The sequence below is a fragment of the Mustela nivalis genome, assembly GCF_964662115.1.
Source record: "Mustela nivalis genome assembly, chromosome: 3".
Lineage (NCBI taxonomy): Eukaryota > Metazoa > Chordata > Mammalia > Carnivora > Mustelidae > Mustela > Mustela nivalis.
In genome coordinates this window covers 28,345,029-28,372,500 of record NC_139022.1, presented here as the reverse complement: position 1 = coordinate 28,372,500, position 27,472 = coordinate 28,345,029, and the positions used below count along the sequence as shown (strand labels likewise).

The window sequence follows — 27,472 nt, the reverse complement described above, 5'->3', positions numbered from 1 at the left end:
AGCCTGAAGTAGAACTTGATCCCAGGACATTGTGACCTGAGCCAAATGCAGACACTTAATCAACTGAGCCACCCAGCTACCCCAAAAGTATGGATTTAAAGGGATGCATGCATTCTAATGTTTATAGAAGCATTATCAACAATATCCAAACTATGGAGATACCCAAATATCCATTGACTGATGAATGGATAAATAAAATGTGGTTTGAAAATAAATAAATAAATGCACATATGAATTTATATAAATATATAAATAAATATAAAAAATATAAACATTTCCTCCCTGTATGTATATAAAGGTTCTCAAATAAATTCATATATGTATATATATATATATATATATATATATATATATATATATATATATATGTGTGTGTGTGTGTGTGTGTGTTTGTGCACACGTATACAACCGGACATTACTTAGCCATCAAAAAGAATGAAATATTGCCATTTACAGCAATTTGGATTGGTCTGGAGTGAATTATACTAGGTGAAATAATTTTATCAAAGAAAGAGAAATACCACATGATTTCACTCGCATGTGAAGTTTAAGAAAGAAATCAGATTAATATATGTGAAGGGGTTCAAAGGAAAGAAGGAAACAAATCATAAGCATCTCTTAATGATAGAAAAAAAAAAAAACAGAGGGTTAATGGAGATAGTTGGTGGGGCATGGACTAGACGGATGATACACATTGAAGAGGGCACTATTTTTGATGAGCATTGGGTGTTTTATATATGTGATGAATCACTGAACTCTACTCCTGAAATCAATATTGACTATGTGTTAATGAACAAAATTTATATTAAAAATAATATAAACTAAATCTTATCAGAGGGAAGGTGGTTGGGGGATGGTGAAATAAGTGAAGATGATTAAGAATACACATAAGGGGCACTGAATAATAATGTATAGAATTACTGAATCACTGTATTGTGTAGTTGAGACTAATATCATACCACTGTATGCTAAATATACTGGAAGTAGAATTGAAAACTAAACTAAACATAGAAATAAAGAAGCAAGAAAAATCTCAGATGAACACCTTATCTTATACCCAAAACAGATAGAAAAAGGAGAAATAACAAAACCCAAATCTGCAGAGGGAAAGAAATAGCAAAGGTTTGAGTAGAAATTAATGATGTAAGTACTACAAACAACAACACCCCCCCCCAAAAAAAAAAAAACCCACAAACAAGCAAACAAACAAAACAATACAACAGGCTGAGTTGATTCAGTATTTGACTCTTGGCTTCAGTACAAGTCACGATCTCACAGGTCATGAGATCCATCCCTGTGTTGGCCCCCCTGCTCTGCCCGGAGCCTACCTTAAGAGGCTCTTCCTCTGCTCCTCCCCACCACTCTCTTTTTGTCTCTTAAAGAAATAAATACATATATCTTAACACACACACACACACACACACACACACACACACACACACACACGAATAGACCAATGAAACCAGGAATTTTTCTTTGAAAAAAATAAATTAACTGCTACCCTGTGTCACAGAAGAAGAAGGAGGAGAAGGAAGAGGAGAAGGAGAAGGAGAAGAAGAAGAAGAAGAAGGAGGAGGAGGAGGAGGAGGAGGAGGAGGAAGAGGAGGAGGAGGAGGAGGGGGAGGAGGAGAAGGGGGAGGAGGACGGGAAGAGGAAGAAGGAGAAAAAGGAGGAGGAGGAGAATGGGAAGAACTGGAAGAAGAATAAGAAGAATGGGAATAAGGAGGAGGGGAAGCAGGAGGAGAGGAAGAAGAGGAAGAAAGATGGGGTGGGGAGGAGGAAAAGGAATTGGAAGGGGTAGGGGACCAAGAGGAGGCGGAGAGAAAAATGACTCAAATAAGCAAAATCAGAAATGGGAGAGTATAAATAGCAATGATACCACAGAAATACAATCATAAGACAATTTTATGAGAACTATATGCCAACAAATTGGACTACAGGAAAGATGGATAAATAGAAAAATGGGTTAATTCCTAGACATATATACCCTAACATCACAGAAGCAGAAAGAAATAGAATATTTTAACAAGCCAATTACTAGCAAGGGAATAGTATCAGTAATAAAAAATCTCCCAACAAAATTCTAGGACCAAAGTCTTCACAGGTGAATTCTACAAATCATGAAATGAAAAATTAATATGTATTTTCCTCAAACAATTCAAAAAAATGAAGAGGAAGTAAACGTCCAAATTCATTCAATGGGGCAAGCATTCACACCAACACCAAACCTTCTAAAGACACCACCAAAACAGAAAACTACAGGCCACTTTTTCTGATGAACATAGTTTTAAAAATCTTCAACAAAATATGAGTCCACCAAATTCAAACAATATTTTTTAAAAAATGGTTAAAGACAGAAACTGGGCACTTAACTTACACCATACACAGAAAAAAATTCAAAACAGATTAAAGACCTAACTGTGAGACCTGAAACTATAAACTACAAAATCTCAAGGATACAGACAATAACTTCTTTGAAATTAACTGTAGTAATTTCTTACTATTATGTCTCCAGAGCAAAGGAAAACAATACCAAAAACAAACTATTGGGACTAAATTAAAAGCTTAAGAGTTCACTTGTGAAGAGCACCAGGTATTATATTTAAATGTTGAGTCGCTAAATTGTATACCTGAAATTATTATTACACTGTATGTCAATTAACTAAAGTCTGAATAAAAAATTTTCAAAATAGGGTTATCTGGGTGGCTTAGTCAGTTAAGTGGCTTCATTTGGCTCAGGTCCTGATACTGTGGTAGGATCGAGTCCTGCGTCAGGCTCCCAACTCAGCAGGGACTCTTCTTCTCCCTCTTCCTCTGCCTCTCCCCCTGCTTGTGTTCTTTCTCTCAAATGAATAAATAAAATCTTAAAAAAAAAAACTTTTCAAAATAGAAAAAAAAATTTCTGCATAGCAAAGGAAACACACAACAAAGCTAAAAAGCAACCTACAGAATAGAATATATTTTCCAATGACATATCTGATAAAAGACTAATATCCAAAATATATAAAGAAATTACAAAACTCAATACTCCCAATAAAAAACACAAATAATCCAATTAAAAATCAGAAGGAGCCATGAGCAGATATTTCCCCAAAGACACCCAGATAGTCAATAGACACATGAAAATATTTTGAATAAGTTTATTTTTCACTCCCTATACTTTTCCAGTGACCGGAATGTCTGTTTTTATGTTAATATTGTTTTGAAATCTATAGATTAGCAAGATAGCTTGAAATCATAAAGATACCTCCAGTTTTGTTCTTCTTTTCCAAGATTACTTTGGATATGTGATGTCTTTTCCAGTTCAGCACATATTTTAAGATGATTCTTATTTATTTATTGTATTTTTAACTATACTGAAATTTAAAACTTAAAAATAAAAAAAGAATAATTAGATATATGTAAGGGATTAATTTTTAGGGTGTATTTCTTTATTTCTGTGAAAAATGGCATTGGGTATTTGATAACAATGGCATTGAATCTGTAGATTATTTTCAGAAGTATGGATCATTTAACATTACTTTCTCAAGTCCATGAGCACAGATTATTTTTCTATTCCTTGTATCTTCTTTAATTTCTTTTTTGAATGTCTTATACTTTTTATGATATAAACCATTTAACTTCTTGTTTAAGTTTATTCTTGGGAATTTGTTCTTTCTGATACATCTATAAAGTGGATGGTTTTCCTAATTTCTCTGATAGTTTGTTTTTGTTGTATAGAAAAACAAATGCAATAAATAAATAAATAAATGCCTCTTTTATATTAATTTCCAGTCTTGCAAAAATACTGTATTAATTAGTTTTAAAGATTTTTTTGGTAAAGTCCTTAGTGTTCTCTATATTTCTATATACAATAGAATACCTTCTTTAAATAATGACAGTTTTACATTTTTCTTTCTAATATGGTTGACTTTTATTTATTTTTCTTGCCAAATTTTTGTGGCTAGGTTTTGTAATACTCTTTTGAACAAGAGTCATAAGAATCAACATGGATGGGACTGGAAGAGATTATGCTAAGCGAAATAAGTCAAGCAGAGAAAGTCAATTAACATATGCTTTCACTGACTTGTGGAGCATAAGGAATAACACAGAGGACATGGGGAGATGGAGAGGAGAAGTGAGTTGGGGGAATTTGGAGGGAGAGACAAACCATGAGAGGCTGTGGACTCTGAGAAAAAAACTGAAGTTTTTGGAAAGGGGTGTGGGGGGTTAGGTGAGATTGATGGTGGGTGTTATGGAGGGAACATATTGCATGAAGCACTTGGTGTGGTGCATAAACAATGAATTCTGGAACACTGAAAAGAAATAAAATTTAAAAAAAATAAAAGAGTTATAAGTTTGCATCCTTGTCTTGTTTCTGATCTTTTAAGATTTTTCCATTTACTTTTGTGAGAGAAAGTAGGGAGAATGGCAGAGGAAGAGAAACTTCAAGAAGACTCTCCAGTGAGTTCAGGAGTCCAAAGCAAGACTCAATGCTACCACTCATGAAATCATAACCTGAGTCAAAACCAAGAGTAGGACACCAAAGTGACTGAGCCAGTCAGTGCCCTGTCTTATTTCTGATCTTAAAATAATGGCTTTCATGACACACCTGGATGGCTCAGTCACTTGGATGTTCTACTCTTGGTTTAGGCTCAGGCCATGACATCAGGGTCATGAGATAAGCTCTGAATCAGGATCTGAGCTCAGTGGAGTCTACTCAATATTCTCTCTCTCCATCTGGGAAAAATAAATAAATAAACCTTTAAAATACTTTTTTTTAAAGATTTTATTTATTTATTTGATAGAGTTCACAAGTAGGCAGTGAGGCTCACAGAGAGAGAGAGAGGAAGGGAAGCAGGCTCCCTGCCGAACAGAGATCCCAGGGCCCGGGAATCATGACCTGGGTCAAAGGCAGAGGCTTTAACCCACTGAGCCACCCATGCATCCCTAAAATACTTCTTAAAAAAATATATATATATAAAAAGAAGAGCTTTCAATTTTACACTGTTGAGTATGATGTTAGTTGTGGGGTGTCATTATGGCCTTTATTATGTTGAGGCATATTCACTTTGTTAATAGCTTATATCATAGTTGAGTATTTAATTATGTCACATATTTTTCTTCATATATTAGGATGATCATATGATTTTCCTTGATTTTGTTAATATGATATATCACATTTCCTTCATTGTGGATGTTTAGCCATCCTTATTAATACATGTGTTTACTGCCATAAGCCTTCCATTTTTACCTACTTTTGCCTTACTGCATAAGTTTTAGTACAATATGTTTCAATTTTAGTTGAACTCAGGATGTTTGTTATTTCCCTTTTGATTTACTCCTTGACTTATTTGCTATTCAGGATTCTGGTGTTTTTCACAAAATTATGAATTTTAGCTTTATGTTTATTGTTCACTTTCAGTTTTACACCATCATAATTCAAAAACTTATATGGTATAATTTCAGTCTTCTTAAATTTATAAGAAATTTATTGTGGCCTAACATATGATGTATCTGGGGGAATTTCATGTGTCCTTGATAAAAATGTTTATTCTTCTATTGTTGGATGAAATCCCATGATATGTTTGTAGGTCTATCATGCTTAATATATAGTTCCAGTTTATTTTTATTGAGGAGGGGGACAGAGGGAAAGAGAGAAGCTCTGCCCAATACAGAGACTGACATGGGGCTCCACTCACAACCCTGAGATCATGATCTGAACCCAAATAAAGACTTTTATGAAGAATCATGAGTTTGGTTACACAACTAATTATTTTAAATTGTGATAATATTGTATATGAATTTGGAATATATGATTGATTAAAAATAAGTAGGTAAAAAAGCATAGTAAGATCTAATTTATGTTGATGTATACACCTTTTGCATTTGTATGCTATAAATAAATGCACAGGGAGTTGTAAAAAAATAAGTATAGGAAAAAATATGATATTTTCCCTAAGAGATAGAAAACAGCAGTGGAAATGAAAAAAAGAAATATAGGTTTCTCCATTATCTTATATCTTATCTACTTTATATGGTGTAAGGAATGGTACCCTGCTTATGACAAATATTTTTATAAAATCAAAATAAGGAGTCATGTGATCACTGGATGTTATATGCAAATAGAGGTTATATGCAACTGATGAATCATTGAACCCTACATCCGAAACCAATGATATACCAAATGTTGGCTAATATAATTTAAATTTAAAAAAAATAAAAAGTAAAATTTTTTTAAAAAATTAAAGTAAGTAGAAAAATTTAAAAAAAAAGCTAGTCACTTTTGTTCAGACATAAGGTTATAAATTAAAATCAATTTATTACCTAACAATGTAAAGTTTCACAAAAGTCTTTTAACAGCTTTGTTATTAATTAGGTCTCATGGCAGGTAACCCTACTGAGTAATATATATAAATACACACACACACACACACACACACACACACACACACACATCTATCCAATGTGGACCTAATTCTTCACACTTCAAATTTCGTGTCTGTGATGACACCAAAAGATAGCATCAGAATTCATAGTTAATGCAGTTGATTAGCTCTCATTCTAATTAGTCAATTGTAAACATGCACAAAAATGCAAGGCCCATGTAATTACTCTTTCAAACTGCTTGCCAGTGGAGAGAAAATTCATTCAGCAACACACTGGAAACCAGACCAATAGCAATGTTTAAAGAGGAATCTTTATGCTGTTGGACAAAATCTCAAGCCTTTCATCTTTTCTTCTTATGTGAGAATGTGTCCTTTATTAGTCTCATTTTTATTGTTAAGTTTCACAGTGTTTTAAAGAACTGACTCCCTCCTAAAATTAGGGAAATGATTTGTATTAGGTAAATGAATTTCTTGCACACTTCTATGCATCTACTAAAAGCTTCTCTGTGTTATTCCAGCTCTCCTGACATGTTTAAACAAGTAGATTTACTTCACCTTCTTGCATTCCACCTTCCTTTAGGAAAATAAGGTATTTTAATTTTGATTAATTTAAAAATAGGCATTTTAATTTTGATTTTTTTTGCATAGTACATATGTGTCCTTATCAAAGGAAACTAACTAAATCATAATAAATAATGCACAAATACTTCTAGGATTTTATTGACTTTTAAAATAAAGTTCACATATACTCTTCTTAAAGGCTTTATATGAATGTTAGTGATTGTATTGTAACCTTGATTACACTGAAGTTGTATATCATTCTCATATTGTATATGAGAATTCTCATATTGTTACAGAAAAAGATACAAAGAAAATTTTTAGTTCCACCCATCTCTTCCCTCTAATTTACCTATACTAAAGAGAAAGAAAATCTCCCAGTTATTCATACTGAGTCTTCAAACTATAAGAGAGACTTTCAACTATGGAAAACAAACTGAGTGTTTCTGGAGGGGAGGTGGGTGAGGAGAGAGGCTCAATGGGTGATGAGTATTGTTAGAATAAAAACTGGGCATTGTATGAAAGTGAAAAATTCCACTCCTGAAACTGATATGACACTATGTATTAGCTAACTAGAATTTAAATAAAAACTTGAAACAGTAAAAAAAAACTAATCTACCAACAACACAATTCACATTGAACTAAAGCAAATTTCTGATAATATTTAAACAAATTATTCTATTTTATTTGACATTTCCTGCTACTTTTTAACCTATTCCAGCAAAGTAAAATAAATATGTAACATAGTATTTGTCTATTTTATACATAAATTTACAGTATCACATGAAAATTTATTTTAATCTGCTTTAATGATAATCTTAACATGTTTTTCTACATGCATTGAAGAAATTGAAGTTTACAAGATATATTTCACCCCAAGAATAACTTTGCAATCTATGAATAACAGAACCAATGAAGAAAGTCAGATTCTGAAGATTCAAGAAAAAAAAATAATCATGCCTGATAAATTAACCAATGTGACCCTAATGACAAGATTTTTGCTCATGGGATTCCCTGATGATCAGGTGCTAGAGAGACGTTATGCTTCATTCTTCTCCCCGGTTTACCTGGCCGCACTGGTGGCGAATCTCCTCATTATCACCCTCACAAACACTGACCAGCATCTCCAAACTCCCATGTACTTCTTCCTGAAAAATTTGTCTTTGATTGATATCTGTTACATCTCTGTCACTGTCCCCAAATATATCATAAACTCTCTGATCGACAGCCATTCCATCTCCTTTGTGGTATGTGCCTCACAGGTTTTCCTTGTTGTTTCCTTTGCTGGCACAGAGTTTGCCCTCCCTCTGGTGATGTCCTATGACTGCTATGCTGCCATCTGCTGTCCTCTGCACTATGAGGCCATCATGAATAGAGGTGCCTGTATGCAGATGGTGACAGCATCATGGTTCAGTGGGTTTGTCTATGGATCCATTCATGTTGCAGGCACATTTTCTGTCCATTTCTGTGGGCCAAACATAGTGCATCAATTTTTCTGTGACATTCCATCATTGCTTACACTTGCTTGTTCTGGGGAGCAAATTCTAGAATATGTGTTTATTATCGTCAGTTTTTGTTTTGTTTTTGTATGTTTTGCTTTCATGGTTGCTTCCTATGTTTTTATTGTGTCCACTGTCCTAAGAATTCCTTCTCCACAAGGCAGATTTAGAACCTTTTCAACCTGCATGCCCCATCTAACAGTGGTAAGCATGCTCCTCTCTTTCATATATATTGCATATTTAGGTTTAAACTCAAAATCCCCATCATCGCTGAACGTCTTTATGTCTGTGCTATATTCCCTGTTACCTCCAAGACTGAATCCTGTCATTTACAGCCTGAGAAATAGAGATATGAAAGTGTCCCTTTGGAAATTTTTTGGTGAGAAAGTGACACTGAGTATATAGATATTCAAGATATCAATGATTCTGATACCCACTAATTTGTAACAAACTATTGGTTTATACAATTAAGTTGATAATCACAAAATATTTTCAAATAAAATTACAAATAATTTCACATTTTTTGTTTTTTAAAATTGTTGTTAAGTTGTTAGATATCTATTGTATCTTTGGTGCTGCTACACAGGATGTTATTTTTATAGGGCTAGGTGGGCCTGAATGTCAGTTTGTGTCTTGGCACTTTCCAAATGAATGGAAATGTTCCAGTAATTATCTTCACATCAATAGGCCACTGGTATAATGTAATGTTTGGTTTAATCCTCACTGGAAAAGATTTTATAATAGATTGAAATTTTACATTTTTTATTATAATTCCAGATTGTGTTTTGTTTTTGTTTTTGTTTTTAATTTGGTCATGCTGTAGTTATTTAAAATGAGTAATTGATTCCAAATTTGCTATTTTTTTCACTTTTTTATTTCTTTCTCTTCTTTTCTCTTTATTTTTTTCTTTCTTTCAATTTATTAATTTATTTTGAGAGTGACAGGCTGTGAGTAGGGAGTAGGACAGAGTGAGAGGGCAAGGGAGCATCCTACTGAGTGTGAAGCCTGATGGAGAGCTTATTCTCATGGTTCTGAGAATAAGACCTGAGCTGAAACCAAGAGTCAGTGCTGCACCAACTGAGCTACCCCAGCAACCCATTTTTTTTCCTTAGATTTGCTTGTATTGGCAATAATATTTTAGAAGCTCATTTTAATTGATTTCTAAATTAATCCCACAATATTTAACTTATAAATATTCCAATTATAACAATCTTTAGTTTATATAGCATGGTTAGGTTATATAGCATGGCAATCACATGGTGACATTTTAAAAAGTAATGAGATAAGTTTATGAAGGAGATCATTTTTATTATGAAATCCAAACAGAAAAAAAAATTTATTCTCACATATCCAGGAACAGGATAACTAAGAGAAGACACCATGTTTTATCCCTACACTTATTATTTGTAAATTTTGTTTCACAAAAACCTCGTGTAAAATTTAATTAATGTGCTAAGAAACTGAATGTAAATTTTAATTTTTTTCTAAATTTTAATATGCTCTTTCAAATTTCTTTCTAAATTTATTTCTATTTATTCTTACTTTTATCATTAAATTTATTTTTGTATTGATTTAAATGTACTTCTGGTTTACTTCTGTACATGAATACATTTGCATGGAAATTCACTTTCTTTTAAGTGATCTTGGCTTTTATTCCATTAACTTTCCCTTCACATTTTACCAATATCATCACATTCTTAAAATTCTTGCATCCGCCTTCTTTCTGACCATCTCATCTCCCTCATGTTTATTTTCCTTATGTCTTAAAAATTTTTGTTTCCAAGATTTAAAATCAATGATAGCATAGTTTCTCTATCATTTGAGTGTTTATACTTCTCTTTCAACTCATTAGTCCATAACCCTAATGTTTTTCTTTAATTTTGATGTTTCTGATAATTGGAAGTGATGTGATGCTAGTTCACTCTACTCTTGGAACAGTAACCTTAATGATGATAATGATGATGATGACATGCCTGAATATAGGTCTAAGTGCTTCAAGTGATTTCCCCCATTATTTCCTTTGTCCCTGAACAGAAGTTCTACAAGGTAGCTAGTATTGATTTTTATATGAATAACTGGAATAAATAAATGTTAAGAAATGGATCCCAAGTCAGTTAGCCAATAATTAACACTATAACCATTGAATCTTAACAAGGATGCTATTTTGTATTAACTAAAGAAATATATGGATATTAGTTTCACACCATCGAAAAGTTTTTGCAAGTTTATTTGAAATTTACATATAAATGTGAAACTATTATCTCATCCCTGTAATAAATATCTAACTGTTCACTTTCGTTGTCTTCTGCCATCTTGTGAGGCTCCCAGCCCCTCACAGGAGCTGGACCCCATGCATTCTCAGGCACGCTGGTGGCTCAGGGACCAAGACCTTGTTTCTCCGCCACACTCTGTCTGGCTCAGTGCCAGGAAAGGCTGTCATGGGTCTGGGGACTTAAACCCCTATCCCTATCTGCCCCAATTCCCACAATTTCCCACCCCCTATGATCCTTTGCTCTTTTTTAGTGCTTTCAACCAGTCTCCAAGTTAATGCTGGGCCCCAGATGCAGGGCACTCTCATATTAGGGGTATTACTTTCCAATCAGTTGCCTCTGGTGACTCTCTCCCCCTTTTGTTTATCTTCCGATATTAGTCTGACATTCCCACTCTGCTGTACCCGCTCACTGGCGTCTTCTACCCCTGTAGAGATTCAGACATGTATAATTCTGATCTCAGGTGATTTCATGGGTGATTGGAGTTCTTTGGTACGTAATCAGCTCACTTTAGGGTACAGTTGAAATGGTGCCTCCTCCTACTTCCCCGCCATCTTGTCTCCCCTGGAGACATGTCTTGGAAGAAGTTGCCATGGCTTATGTCAAAGAGGTTACCTCCTATGTTCTCCTCTAGGATTTTGATAGATTGTTGTCTTATATAGAGGTCTTCCATCCATTTCAAGTTAACTTTGTGTATGGTGTAAGAGAATGGTCTAGTGTCATTCCTCTATACATAGCTATTCAATTGTCCCAGCACCATTTTTTGAAGAAACGGTCTTTTTTCCATTGGGTATTTTTTTCTGCCATGTCAAAGATGATTTGAACATAGAGTTGCAGGTCCATATCTGGACTCTCAACTCTGTTTCATTGGTCTATGTGTCTGATTTTGTGCCAGTACCTTGCTGTCTCAGTGATCACAGCTTTATAGTAATGCTTGAACTCAGGTAACATGATGTGCCCACCATTGGTGTTCTATTTGAATATTTCCTTAGTGATTCAGGTCTTTGATAGTTCCATACACATATTAGGATTGTTTGTTCCAGCACTTTGAAGAATGCCACTAAAATTTTGATTGGGAAGGCATTGAAAGTCTAGATTGCGCTGGACAGTGCAGACAATTTAACAATATTTATTCTTCTGATCCATGAGCATGGAAGTTTTTTTTTCCAATTTGGGGTATTCTTCATTTTCTTTCATGAGTGTTCTGTAGTTCTTTGAGAACAGACCCTCTACCTCTTTCATTAGGGTTATGCCAAGGTATATGATGGTTCTTGGCAAAGAAAACAAAAGCAAAAGTGAACTTTGGGACTTCATCAATATCAAAAGCTTCTGCTCAGCAATGGAAAGGGGCAAGAAAACAAGAAGAAAACCACAGAATGGGAGAAAATAGTCCCAAATGGTACTACAGAAAAAGGGCTGACTTCCAAGATCTATAGAGAAATCTGAAAACTCAACTTCCAAGAAACAGATTATCATATCAAAAAATGGGCAGACATCACGAAGAAACACTTCCCCAAAGAAGACCTACACATGGCTATGAAACACATGAAAAAGAATGTTCATTGTCATTAGCCATCAAGGAAATTCAAATCAAAAGCACACTGAGTGCACCTGAGTGGCTCAGTGGGTAGAGCCTCTGACTTCAGCTCAGGTCATGATCACTGGGCCCTAGGATGGAGCCCCACATCGGACTTTCTGCTTGGTGGGGAGATTGCATCCCCCCCACCGCCTTTCTCCCTGCCTACTTGTGATCTCTCTCTCTCTCTCTCCCTTTCTCTCTCTCTGTCAAATAAATAAATAAATAAAATCTTAAAAATTAAAAAAGATCAAAGTACTACCTTACACTAGTTAGAATGACCAATATCAACAGGACAGGAAACAAGGGTTGGAGGGGAAGTGGAGAAAGGGGAACCCTCTTACTCTGTTGCTAGGAATGGATGTTGGTGCTGCCACATTGGAAAACAGCATAAAGATTCCTCAAAAAATTAAAAGTAGAGCTACACTATGAGCCTGCAATTGCACTAGTGGGTATTTACTCCAAAGATACAGATGCAGATAAAAGAAGGGCCATCTGTACCTCAATGTTCATAGCAGAAATAGTGACAATTTCCCAACTATGTAAAGAGCCAAAATGCCCTTCAACAGATAAGTGGATAATAAAGATGGGGTCCATGTACACAATGAAATGTAACAGAACCATCATAAAGGATCAATACCCAGCTTTTTTATGAAGATGGATGGGAATGGAGGATATTATGCTGAATGAAATAAGTCAGACAGAGAAAATCAATTATCATATTGTTTCACTTATTTATGGAGTATGGGGAATAACATGGAGGACATTATGAGAAGGAAAGGAAATACTAATTGTGGAAAATAAGAAGGGAATGGAACCATGAGAGACCGTGGACTCTGAGAAACAAAGTGCGGATTTTGGAAGTGTGGGGGCGGGGAGATGGGTGAGCCTTGGCTTGATTATTAAGGAGGGTATGACTTGAATGGAACACTGAGTGTGGTGCATAAGCAATGAATCTTGGAACACTGACAAAAATAAAATAAATTTAAGATGTTAAAAAAAGAAAAAGAAGAAGAAGGCAAAAAAGGTGAAGAAGAAGAAGGAGGAGGAGGAGGAAGAAGAGAAGAAGAAAAGAAGAAGAAAAGGAGTAAAATTGGATCAATCAGTGTGTTCCATCTGAGGAACGGTGGAGGAAATGATCAATAAAAGAGAAGAATGGATCCAGAAGTAGACCTATGCCTGTATGACTTACTGATTGCTGACAATGGTAAATAACCCACACAAGAAGAAGAACAGTTGTTTTAAGAAAATTTATCAGAGCTATTAGACACCCACTGGCATAGAATCAAAAGCAAGGCAATCCAAAATACCTACACCTAACCTCCACCCTTATACAAGAGTGAACTCCAGTTTATGACATCACTGAATTACAAGAAAGCATAAAATTATAAAACTTTTAAAAGGGATGCTCAGGAGAATATCCTCAGGATCTAGGGATTTGGAGGTTTTACATAATAGCACTAAAAGCACACTGCATAAAACAAAACATTTGATAACCAGGACTTTATCAATATCAAAAACTTTTATGCTACTAAGAACTTTGTTCCTATTAGGGTCACAAAAGTACAAGTTATACACTAGGTGAACATATTGGCAAACCACATATTCGAAAAAGAATTTCTGTGGAGTGCATGTAAAGAACTCTCAGTATTTAATAGGAAATAAAAACAAGCTATCTAAAAATAAAATGGACAGAAATATATGGACAGACATTACATTGAAAAGAACATGCAGATATCACATAAAGCATAAGGAAAAAAAAATGTTCGATCTCTGTAGCCATGAGGAAAATGCAACTGAAAACCTGATGGACTTATCAGAACTACCTACCTTTTGGGATAGCTGGGTAATATAAAATACAGTAAAAATATCAAATGTTGGAAAGAGCCAGATCTCCTACATTGAAGGTGGAAAGGTCAATGGAGGAGCCATTCTGGTAAGACCATGTGATTGGTTCTAAAGAAACAAAACCTAAACCATGTAACCCAGCAAGCACTTTCCTAAACTCAGAGAATGAAAATTTGAGATGCCATGAAACACAGTGCACAATTTTCCACTTCAGATTCATTTGTAACTGCTGAAACGAATGGAAGCAGCCAAAATGTGTGAAGATCGCCTCTGTGAAGAGACCTTCTGAAATACTGTGGCTTCTGGGAATCTAGAAATCTACCTCTCTACCTCCCCGTTCCTATCTGTAGTAGTGCTCTACGTGTCAGCACACTGCTAAGCCTAGTAGTCCCACCCTGGCTCACTGGAGGTGGAAATGTCCCTAAAGGCCCAGAACCTTAAGGTGTGGTTGTCAAACAACATTGAAGGAGGCAGGATGGGTCTGGTGCTGGTCTGTGACTTGGGAGATGCTGTCCTGCCATGCCCTATAACCCAAAGAGGCAGTGAAGGCTGGATATGGGACAGAGTCATCTCACGCACTACCTTCCCAAAGCTGATATTTTGCCTTTGGGGAGAAAACACTGGGAAAAGGACTCAGCTCACAGTTTACCATCCTCTCTTCCCTCCATCCTCTAGACTGCATCTGTTCCTGCCCTTGCAGATTCCCTCTTCAAACCTGCCTTCTACTGCCTGCTGCTCACACAATCACCTCATATGAAAGTTGCCCTCGTTTTCCATATGAAGGAAGAGGCACTGAAGAGGGGAGCAGCTCTGGAGTGCCAGCCCATCCAGGGGCCTGATGTTTGTGGAATGGTTGGTATGTTGAGCACTATTTGAGCAGCTAATCACAGGAATTTCTGAGGGCTAGCATCACATAAGCAACCCATACCCCCCTTACATTTAAGTGTCCTGGACTCTACCAGCCTCCACACAGGCTCCTGGAAGCAGCCCCCTCCAATTAGCCCAGAATCATCTGTCTTCTGGTTGCAAGTCTCCCACTTTCCAAGTTCCCTTGAAGTTCATTTCAATCCCCAGAGGAAACTTCCTCATGGTTTCCATCTGTGTATACCCAAGTGCTATGAGCACACTGTCATTAGTGAGCTCTAGGCACTTTCCCTACAATCTCAGTTGGAGTCAAATGTAGATGCCAGATTACTGGTATTTACACCCCACCTGCATTCCCACTCCACATCCCTGGAGCTAAGATGGAGCATAGCCCAGGTGGACTCAGCCAGGAATATCACCTTCCAACTCCATTCTGACCCCCAATGTCCAATTTATCAGAAGGTCAGCACTGACTCTTGGAGTGGCCCCATTCCTCATACCCAAGCAGACCCTACAGTCTCGAAGGTGTACCTGTCCCACCTCTGCCCCACTGCGCCTTACTCTGGGCAAAGCCCCATGCACCTGAAGCACCCAAAGTGAATCCCATATGTTCCCCCAATTCCTGCAGTGCCTCTTTGGTCAGAATGGAACCCACCAGCCTGGCCACCATTCTGCCTCTTGCTCTAACCCCAAACCTACTCACCCAGAAACAGGGCATCATCCCCCACCTCTGGAGTCACTCTACCCTTCCTGCCTGGTCGTGTCACATTTGTTCTTCCAAGGACTGCATCATAGAAGAATCTGTCCTGGACCAATCTGAAGCCATATATCAGGGGCCAACCTCCCACTTAGCAAAGATCTGACAAAAATGGTCTCTGCCAATGCTTTAGACAGAAATACCTGTGAACAAACACACAGGTTCTCTATTCCTTCCAATCCGGATACTGCTGAACTTAGGTCCTCTTCTTTGGTTCTAGAGTTCAGTATGTCTGAACATGATAAGGACAGGCAGGTCATGCTCAATGTCAACTTTGCATACTTAATCGACATATCCTCAGAGCCATGGACACCCCCACCTCAGAAGAATGCAATGGATCATAAGGGATAATAGTGACTCTAAGACAGGCTGCCCTTTATAATCACACAGGGTTTGTTTTCTGTAAATCAGTTATTTAGAAAAAATCAATTTTTATTTTAAATGGTTTATTTGCCTAATATTTAACTTCATAACATGCCATCAATTGGGAAGATTAACACCTATTTCCCACTCCCCTTCAATGCCATAGTAGGTGGGTGCACAAACATTAACTCTTGGACACTGCGTGTAAGGCAGAAACATCTAGGAAGACCTACATTTGAATGAAGAAACGTTCCACCTCATGGATCTGAGCCAGCCTCTCAGTGTACTCCTTCGCTTCTTGCTTTAAGGCCTACACTTCTCCCTTGAGGATGGAACACTGCTCCTTCAACTGGAGGGTTTCTGCCAAGGGCTCCACATAGTTCAGGGCCTGGGTCTCCTGCACTACTTCCTCCCATTGACCCTCTTCATTTCCTGTCATGAATTTAAAAACAAAATATTCAAACCACTGTGTCGCTCTCGGCCCGCAAGAACGACTCGGAGACTCACGTAGCGGCGAACCTTTTTTATTAATCGCTTTTTCTTCCTCGATCTCCTCTAACCCCGGCGCATGGGTTTTTATGTAGGCAGTGTTAACCAATCAGAATGCAGTGCTCATGCACCTCCCGCGTGAGTGGACCTAAATGAACAGCCAATCATATTTAGTCCCTTACAGCTCTTATAGTAGGCCTCCTGTACTGGCTCCCGACACCATTGGCCTGTTTTGCATTCTACAGCATGGTGTAGTTTTCTCATCAGGAGGAGACATCCCCACAAAATGAATAGATAGCAGGTAGAGATGGCAAGCCAAAAGGACCTTAGGCTGAAGGACATTGAAAGTGAGAAGAGACTCGAATGCTCCCTTCCCTGCATAGGTGAAAAGCATGCAGTCATAGATTTGGGGGTCAAGTTGGTGTGCCAGTATCTTCTTAGTCCCTTGCTGTCCTGGGATGGAGAGCTCATGGTTTGGAGGCTCCCAGGTCTCCATGGCTGCACTGGACAAACTGGTGCAATGCTGAGCAGGTTTGCAGGTCTCCTAATCTGATGCCAGCTAGAAAGCCCAGTGTTTGAGTGCCCTGAACTCTGGGGAGAAGGAAGGATCTGTGTCCATGGAAACATGTTGAACTTGCTGTCCTGGTGACTTCTTGGCCTAGTGCAGAGCTGTATTTTTGGTTTCCGGTCCAAGGGCACATGGCGAGCCTACTGTCCAGGTACCTGCTTGGCCTAGTACAGACCTGATTTTGTGGTTTCTATGTCCATGGCCCATGGTGAGCCAGCTGTGATGCTGCCTCCTTGTCTGGACACAGAGGTGGATTGTCCATCCCAGGTCGAAGGTCACCAGGCATACTGACTGTCAACATGCCTCCTTATCCCATTAGACAGTGCAGTTGTTGTTCTCCAGGTCCAGGGACCCATGGGAAGCCTGTTTCCAAGGTGGCCACTTGGCCAAGCCAGGAGCTGAGTTGCCGGTCTCCCAGTCCAGGGGCACACGGTGAGCCTCCTATCTAGGTGTTTGCTTGTCCTAGCCCAGATATCATTTCTTGGGCTCAAAGTACAAAGGCACAAGTTTAGCCCACCATCAGAGTGCCTTCTTAAGCCACCAGAAAGCTCAGTTTTTGGTCTCCAGGTCCAAGGGCACTTGGTGAGCCAATTGTCAAGATGCCCCCTTGGCCAGGCAGAGCTGAGCTGTTGGTCTCAGGGTTCTAGGGCATATGGTAAGCCACATGTCTAGAGGTCTGCTTGGTTTAGCCCAGAGCTCCTTTGTTGGTCTCCATGTCCACAAGAACATAGTGAGCCAGCTGTCCAGGTGCATGCTTGGACTAGTAGAGACCTAATGTGGTTTCCAGGTCCATGGGCCCATGATGAGCCAGCTGTGAAGGAGCCTGCTTGGTTTATCACAGATGTGATTTGTTGGTCTCCAGGTCCAAGGGCACATGGTAGGCCCACTTTCATGGCACCTGCTTGGCCGAGCAATGAGATGAGTTGGTTGCCAGGTCCAAGGGCACATGGTGAGCCTCAGGTCCAGTTGCCTCCTTGGCCTAGATGAGAGCTCCTTTCCTGTGCTCAGTATCCAAGGGCCCATGGTGAGCCCACTCTCAAGGTGCCTGCTGAGCTTACCAGACAGCTCACTTGTTGGTCTCCAGGTCCATGGGCACATGGTAAACCTGCTGTCAAGTTGCCTCTTTGGTCACACAAAGAGCTTATTTGTTGGTCTCAAGGACCAAGAACACATGTTGATCCCACTGTCAAGGAGCCTCCTCAGCCTATCAGACTGCTTAGATGTGGCTCTCCAGGTCAATGGGCACATAGTGAGCCCATGGTCATGGTGCCTGCTTGACCAAGCAAAGAGATGAGTTGTTGGGGTCCTGGGCCAGGTGTACATGGGAGGGCCACTGTCAAGGTGCCTACTTAGCTTATCAAACAGCTCAGCAGTTGGTCTTCTGGTCCAAGAGCACCTGGTGAGTGAGCTGTCCAGGTGCCTGCTTGGCCTAGGGGAGAGCTGAGTTTTTGTACACTGGGTACAAAGGCCCATGGTAATGCTTCTGTTGAGTTGAATCACTTTCCTGATACATTGCTGGGATGCAGGACTCATGGTTTCATGGCACTTGGCAAACCTGTTCTTGGGGATTACTTAACTTGTCCTACATTGGACTGGCTAACTTGAGGTGTGGAGGCTCCTGGTCCAACAAGTGTCTGTGTGATTTATCTGCCCAGTGTCAAATGGGATCAGAAGCTTCCCAGTCTTTGGGTTATTGGAAGGTGCTCTGTTCTGAGGCCTAAATTTCTCTTTCTTAGTCTGTGTTTGAGGATGAATGGTCTGTAGGCTCTGGGTTATCCAGGTTTCTGGGGAATTATTTTGTCCACTGCTGAGCTTTTTCAGACAGTCCATGGCCTGAGGGCCAGTGGTGCAATGACTAACACTGCATACAGATGTGGTAATTCATTTTCCCAGTACCTACTTGTTTCATAAAATTCACTCTCTGCCTAGTGTCTCCAGACATTCCCCACACTGTGCACATCTGGGTCGGCTGGATGTTCAGAGCATTCATGTGCCCTGTGCTGGGCCAGCTTGGAGGAGTCCAGGGTAGTAGTGTGCCCAGTGTTCCCTCAGGACATGGACCCAGCTTTCCTGTACTGAACACACCTGTGACCCCAGATGTGTGGGGCACAACTGGCTTAGAATCCATGGTATTCTGGTAGTCAGTGTCCCACTCCCATGTGCCAAGTGAGAATGTCTCTCTGAGGACCTGGGCCAACCTCCAAGTGTGAAATGCATCTACGAGTTACTGTGTATGGGTTTGGGGACTCTCCAGACCTCAGAGGGGCACAAACATAGGTTCTAACATGAAGGTGGTGTGTAGCATATTGGAGAGAGGCCCAGGGCCAGAGGAATGGGCTGGGGGCTTGCCATGGACAGAGGCAGGGAACAAGACATAGAAGTCGAGGAAGAGCAGGAAGAGCTGTGAGTGAACCACCATCTCTCTCCTCACTGCAGCCTGGGCCGTTGTCAAGCTTTTGTAACCACCCTGGGATATCACAATGCCTTCTTCATGTGGTGTCACACCATGTGTTGTCACCACTGTGTGCTGGCAAATCATCAGGGATTTCTCAGATTGGCCTCATACTGGTGACCAACCACCAGGAAGGTCAGCTGGCCAATTACTGATGGCTTTCTCAGTGACACCCCTGACTGAATCATCCCCTGGAAACCATGTTTTAAAAGGAAAAGAGGTAAAAATTTCTTTAAGAAGAAAAATTCTAAAACCAATGAACATAATTCACATATTAACAAATTAAAAATAAAAAAAAAATCTTATGGTTATTTCAATTGATGATGGATTTAAAAAATTGACAAAATTTAATATTTGTGATAAATTTAGCAGATAAGGAACAAAAGGGAAATTCCCTTTTCCTCTTAATACCAAGGTTAAGATAGTGATGTTTACCATCACGACTTCTTTTCCACAATGTATTTAGGCTTCAGCCAGAGAAATCACGAAAAAATGGGAAATGAATGGAATCTGTATTGGAACGAAGAAGTAGAGCTATCCTTGTTTATTGACAACATGATCATCTGTGTAGAAAGTTCAATAGAACAAACAAAAAAATCTACTGAAACTAATAAGTGATTTTAGCAATGGAGCAGGATAGAAAACGTACAAAGTAAAACAACCAGCTGTATTTCTGCATATAGGCAACAAACTCTTAATAAAAAAACACCTCTATTTAAAAATAGCAGTAAATATGAAAATTTCAGGGGTATATAAGATAAAATATGTAAAATATGAGTACACCAAAAAAGATAAAACGCTGCTGAGGAATAATAAAGAAGATATAAATAAATGAGACATATTTTTTTTCATGTTAAGTTGGAAGACTCAGAATGATTAAAATATCAGTTTTACCTTAATTGATCTACAGATTCAGAATCCTAGTAATTTGAATAAATCATACAGAGTAGGTTTTCCAATGACATATAAGTAAAATAGCAATTAATAATAGAAAAGCATTGGGAGAGTCCAGAAATTTTTGGAAATTAAATAGCACATTAACATAATCATGGGTATAAGAAGAAATTACAGGAAAAGTGATAAACATTTTGAACTAAAAGAGAATAAAAACACAACACCGAATCTGTGAACAAGGCAGCCACAACAGTGCTTAGAAAAAACATCTCATGCTAAAGATGAAAGGTTCAAAAACACTAATTCAAGTTTCTATATTAAGAAGTTTGAATAGAAGAACAAAAAAAATATAAAATAAGTGAAAGGAAGGAAATAACAAAGATAAGAGCAAAAGTCATTAAGAGATTTCTGTTTACAACAATGCTAGAAAGACTTATATAACTACAGAAAAGTAAAGGAAAGAAAAAGAAAAGGAGAAAGCAAGCAAGCAGAAGAGAGGAAGGAAGGAAGGAGAGAGAAAGGAAGGAAGAAGCAACCATTTCAGAACTGGACAACAGAAGCACAGAACAGTGATCCCTAAAAGAAGAGAAACAAATAAGGTGAGCTCTAAGATTGCCCTAGATCGCTATGTAGATTCTACTCCACAGTTCGGGGAAGAGGAAGCCAAACAGAACCAAGCTTGAGTAGATAGTTAAGAATTCAAGGAGACCAGAGTAGCTAAAATTCACAAAGTAGAGTAACAAATGAGGAAAGAGCTATCCATACACGGGCTCAGAAAGCTGCTAAGGGTGCTGCTCAAGTTTTCATCTGACAGCTGACCAATGCATGTGTTTGAGGAAGTGCGCCCAGGCCAGAAAAATAACCGCCAGGGAAAAAGCAGGTAGAACTAATATCAGGGTGGAAATAGCGCATGTTCCCAATGGCCAAAGTGGAGAAACTTCATTAATGTAAGGGGCATTGAGAGAAAGATGATGTGATTGTGAATGCAGAAAAGTCCTAATGATGCTACTAAAAAATCCTACTGGATCTAACAGTCCATTTAATAAAGTTGCCAGATACAATCACTATGTGATGTTTCTATATATTAGCAGTGAACAATGGAATTTGAAAATTTTAAACTGTGTCACTTATATTAGCATGAAACAACTATCCAAGGATAAATGTGACCATATATATATATATATATATATATATATATATATATATATATATATATATAACACTGACAACTGTAAAATATTGTCAAGAGGAATAAAAACAGACTAAAATAAGTGATGAAATATTGTGTTCATGCTTGGTAAGTCTCAATATTCCTAAAACACCAACATTATTCACATTGATGTCAATAAAATGTGGTTATCATGAAAATCTGAGCAACATTCTTACAGAAATTGTCAAACTGATGAAAACATTACTTTTTTTAAAATTTTTTATGTTTTATAAACATATATTTTTATCCCCAGGGGTACAGGTCTGTGAATCACCAGGTTTACACACTTCACAGCACTCACCAAAGCACATACCCTCCCCAATGTCCATAATCCCACCCCCTTCTCCCAAACCCCCTCCCCCCAGCAACCCTCAGTTTGTTTTGTGAGATTAAGAGTCACTTATGGTTTGTCTCCCTCCCAATCCCATCTTGTTTCATTGATTCTTCTCCTACCCACTTAAGCCCCCATGTTGCATCACCACTTCCTCATATCAGGGAGATCATATGATAGTTGTCTTTCTCTGCTTGACTTATTTCGCTAAGCATGATACGCTCTAGTTCCATCCATGTTGTCACAAATGGCAAGATTTCATTTCTTTTGATCGCTGCATAGTATTCCATTGTGTATATATACCACATCTTCTTGATCCATTCATCTGTTGATGGACATCTAGGTTCTTTCCATAGTTTGGCTATTGTGGACATTGCTGCTATAAACATTCAGGTGCACGTGCCCCTTTGGATCACTACGTTTGTATCTTTAGGGTAAATACCCAATAGTGCAATTGCTGGGTCATAGGGCAGTTTTATTTTCAACATTTTGAGGAACCTCCATGCTGTTTTCCAGAGTGGCTGCACCAGCTTTCATTCCTGATGAAAACATTTCTAAGGAAGCTTATAGAACCCAATACCAAAATGATTTTGAAAAGTAAGAACAAAGTTGGACTCTGACCACCTGACTTAAAAACATATTTTAAAGTCACAGTTATCAAGGAAGTGTGAAACTAGCATGAAGAAGTGTCTACACAACTGGACACACCCTTATACAGCCAAATGAATATATGAAAATGGTGCAGAGATGATTAAGAGAGACAGAAAAATCTTTTCAGAAACAGCACTGAAACAACTGGAAAGCCACATGCAGTGTAAGTACCAACACTGATCTCATATGAGATACAAAAATGAACTCAAAATGGATCAGAGCCCTACATGTAAAATCAGAAATGATAATTCTACCATAAGGCACAAAAAGAGCTGTTGGCCTGTGTCCAGGAAAAAAAAAAAACTAATAGTAGATAGAATACACAAAAATATGAAGAAAAAATGAAAGATTTCATCATAATTTAAAACATGGCTCTTGGAAAGACATTGTGAATCTAATGAAAAGCAAGCTACACACTGGAGAAAAATATTCACAAAACACGTGGCTCAATAAGGGACTTCTATTTAGAACTACACTGACAACTGAATTTTCGGGTAAGAGGGAGAATCCTCTAACACTGTTGGTGGGAATGTAAGCTGGTACAGCCACTCTGGAAAACAGTTGGAGGTTCCTCATGATGTTAAAAAAAAGGCTACCCTATGGACCTAACAATTGTAATACTAGCTACTGACCCCAAAGATACAGATGTAGTGAAAAGAAGGGGTACGTGGACCTCAATGTTCATAGCAGCAATGTCCATGAAAAACAAACTGTGGAAAGAACCAAGATGTCCTTCAACAGATGAATGGATAAAGAAGATTTGGTTCGTATGTACACTGGAATATTACTCAGAATCAGAAAGGATTAATACCCACCATTTGCACTGACATGGGTGGAACTGGAGGGGATTATGCTAAGTAAAATAAGTCAATCAGAGAAAGACACTTATCATACATTTTCACTCATATGTGGAACCTAAGAGGGCGATAGGGAGAGGAAGGAAAAACTGAAGGGGGATGAAATCAGAGGGAGAAAAACCATGAAAGACTGTGAACTCTGGGAAACAAACCAAGGGTTACACAAGGGAGGAAGATGGGGGATGGAGTAATTGGGTGATGAGTATTAAGGAGGGCATGTGTGGTGATGAGCACTGGTGTGATACACAACTAATGAATTGCTGAACACTATACCAAAAAATACTGAGGTATCATATGTTGGTTAACTGAACATAATAAAAGTAATTAATTTAAATGTAAATTTCCAGTGGTCTGTGGCTACCATAATGGGCAGCATAGATCCAGAATTTATAAAGAATACGTAATGTTCAACTGTAAGAAAAACAAACAAACAAACAAGAAAACAACAACAAACCTCAAAATGAACAATTGATGCAAATTGACACTTTACCAAAGATGATATACGGATTCCAAATAAACCCTAGAAAAGATGCTCAACTGTGTTAGTCATCAGGAAAATACAAATTAAATCCACAAAAAGATATAACACACATCCCAGAAAAACTAAAATTTTTGAGAGATGACCATACAACATATTGGTGAATATGTGGAACTGTGACTTTCATATACTGCTACTAGGAATATGAAATGTTGAAAACACTTTGGTAGATTCTTAATATATCTACCATACAGCCCAGGAATTCAAAGTCTTGCTACTTATGAAAAAATAAGAGCATATGAAGTAAAAGTATACACAAATGCTGTACATGAATGTACAAAGCTAATTCTTTGAAAAGTGAAATGAAACTGATTCATCTCTAGACTGATCTAGGAAGAAAAAGAATTCAGAAACACTTACTACCAAAAATAAAAGAAATAACTAATATGACAGTTCCTACATATAATAGACACTTAAAAATTTTATGAATACTTCAATGTGGTCTTATTTTATTTTTTAAAAATAATTTATTTATTTTCAGCATAACAGTATCCATTATTTTTTCACCACACCCAGTGCTCCATGCAATCCGTGCCCTCCATAATACCCACCACCTGGTTCCCACAAACTCCGACCTCCCCCGGCCACATCAAACCCCTCAGATCGTTTTTCAGAGTCCATACTATCTCATGATTCACCTCCCCTTCCAATTTCCCCCAACTCCCATCTCCTCTCTAACTCCACATATCCTCCATGCTATTTGTTATGCTCCACAAATAAGTGAAACATTGTGATAAATGACTCTCTCTGCTTGACTTATTTCACTCATCATCTCTTTGAGTCCCATCCATGCTTCTACAAAAGTTGGGTATTCATCCTTTCTGATGGAGGCATAATACCCAATAGTGTATATGGACCACATTTTCCTTATCCATTCGTCCATTGAAGGGCATCTTGGTTCTTTCCACAGTTTGGAGACCGTGGTCCTTGCTGCTATAAACATTGGGGTACAGATGGCCCTTCTTTTCTCTCCATCTGTATCTTTGGGGTAAATACCCAGTAGTGCAATGGCAGGGTCATAGGGAAGTTGTATTTTTAATTTCTTGAGGAATCTCCACACTGTTCTCCAAAGAGGCTGCATCAACTTGCATTCCCACCAACAGTGGAAGAGGGTTCCCCTTTCTCCACATCTGATCCAACACATGTTGTTTCCTTTCTTGTTAATTTTGGCCATTCTAACTGGTGTAAGGTGATATCTCAATGTGGTTTTAATCTGAATCTCCCTGAGGGCTAGTGATGATGAACATTTTTTCATGTGTCTGATACCCATTTGTACGTCTTCATTGAAGAAGTGTCTGTTCATATCTTCTTCCCATTTTGTGATATGATTATTTGTTTTGTGTGTGTTGAGTTGAGGAGTTCTTTATAGATCCTGGATATCAACATTTTGTCTGTACTGTCATTTGCAAATATGTTCACTAATTCTGTGGATTGCTTCTATGTTTTGTTGACTGTTTCCTTTGCTGTGCAGAAGCTTTTGATTTTGATGAAGTCCCCAAATTTTCTTTTCACTTTTGTTTCCTTTGCCTTTGGAGACATATCTTGAAAGACGTTGCTGTGGCTGATATCGAAGAAATTACTGCCTATGTTCTCCCCTAGGATTCTGATGGATTCCTGTCTCACATTGAGGTATTTTATCCATTTTGAGTTTATCTTTGTGTACGGTGTAAGAGAATGGTCGAGTTTCATTCTTCTACATATAGCTGCCCATTTTCCCCAGCACCATTTATTGAAGAGACTGTCTTTTTTCCACTGTATATTTTTACCTGTTTTATCGAAGATTAATTGACCATAGAGTTGAGGGTCCATATCTGGGTTTTCTACTCTGTTCCACTGGTCTATGTGTCTCTTTTTATGCCAGTACCATGGTGTCTTGGTGATCACAGCTTTGTAGTAAAGCTTGAAATCATGTAGCGTGATGCCCCCAGTTTTATTTTTGTTTTTCAACATTTCCTTAGCAACTCAGGATTTTTTATGATTCCATACAAATTTTAGGATTATTTGCTCCAGCTCTTTGAGGAATACTGGTCGAATTTTGACCAGAATGGCATTAAAAGCATAGATTGCTCTAGGCAGTATAGAAATTGAGATATCACTTTACACCAGTTAGAATGGCCAAAATTAGCAAGACAGGAAACAACATGTGTTGGAGGGGATGTGGAGAAAGGGGAACCCTCTTACACTGTTGGTGGGAATGCAAATTGGTGCAGCCTGGGAGAACAGTGTGGAGATTCCTCAAGAAATTAAAAATACAATTTCCCTATGACCCTGCAATTGCACTACTGGGTATTTACCCCAAAGATACAGATGGAGTGAAAAGAAGGGCCGTCTGTACCCCAATGTTTATAGCAGCAATGGCCACGGTCGCCAAACTGTGGAAAGAACCAAGATGCCCTTCAACGGACGAATGGGTAAGGAAGATGTTGTCCATATACACTATTGAGTATTATGCCTCCATCAGAAATGATGAATACCCAACTTTTTTAGCAACATGGATGGGACTCGAAGAGATGATGCTGAGTGAAATAAGTCAAGCAGAGAGAGTCAATTATCGTATGGTTTCACTTATTTGTGGAGCATAACAAATAGCATGGAGGACATGGGGAGTTTGAGAGGGGAAGAGAGTTGGGAGAAATTGGTAGGGGACGTGAATCATGAGAGACTATGGACTCTGACAAACAATCTGAGGGGTTTGAAGTGGCAAGGGGGGTGGAAGGTTGGGGGAATCAAATGGTGGGTATTATGGAGGGCACGGATTGCATGGAGCACTGGGTGTGGTGCAAAAATAATGAATACTGTTATGCTGAAAATAAGTAAAAATAAATTAATTTACAAAAATATTATGAATACCTTTGCAGTGATTAAGTTGACAAATGTGATGAAGTGTACACATTCATTGAAATAAACTTGTTACCAACACTAACTCTAGAAGGAGTGTTTTATTTCTGTTAAAGAATTAAAATCATATTTTAAAACCTTTCCATAAAAGAAACACCTCAAGCCCTAGATCACTTTTCTAGTCAATTCATTGAAGCATTTTAGGAGAAAATAGTGACTTTCCCTTATACACCCTTCTGGAAGGAGGAGGGAACACCCCCACTTCAGCTTATGGGTCCACTGTTATCTGGGTGCCAAGAACACACAAAGACAGGACAGGAAAACTGTTGCCCTATCCTTAACGTGTATGGACTGAAAATATTTAATAAACCCACACATAACCCCACACTAACTGTAAGGAAACATCAGACAAACCCAAAATGAAGGGCCTTATACTAAATGCCTCAAAATTGTCAAGTTCATTAAAAACAAGAAAGTTCCAAACAGCTATCATACTCTAGATGAGCTTAAGGAAAATATAATGACTGAATCTAATATTGTA

General features: G+C 38.1%; 1 protein-coding gene across 1 annotated transcript; it reads left to right on the top strand.

Moving 5' to 3' along the window:
- Positions 1-7,882: 7,882 nt before the first annotated feature.
- Positions 7,883-8,830, top strand: LOC309861985 (olfactory receptor 14A16-like; the record flags this gene model as incomplete). Its single annotated transcript, XM_082725240.1, has 1 exon — positions 7,883-8,830. One exon carries the CDS (start codon positions 7,883-7,885, stop codon positions 8,828-8,830), a length of 948 nt encoding a protein of 315 aa, XP_082581366.1.
- Positions 8,831-27,472: the final 18,642 nt, after the last annotated feature.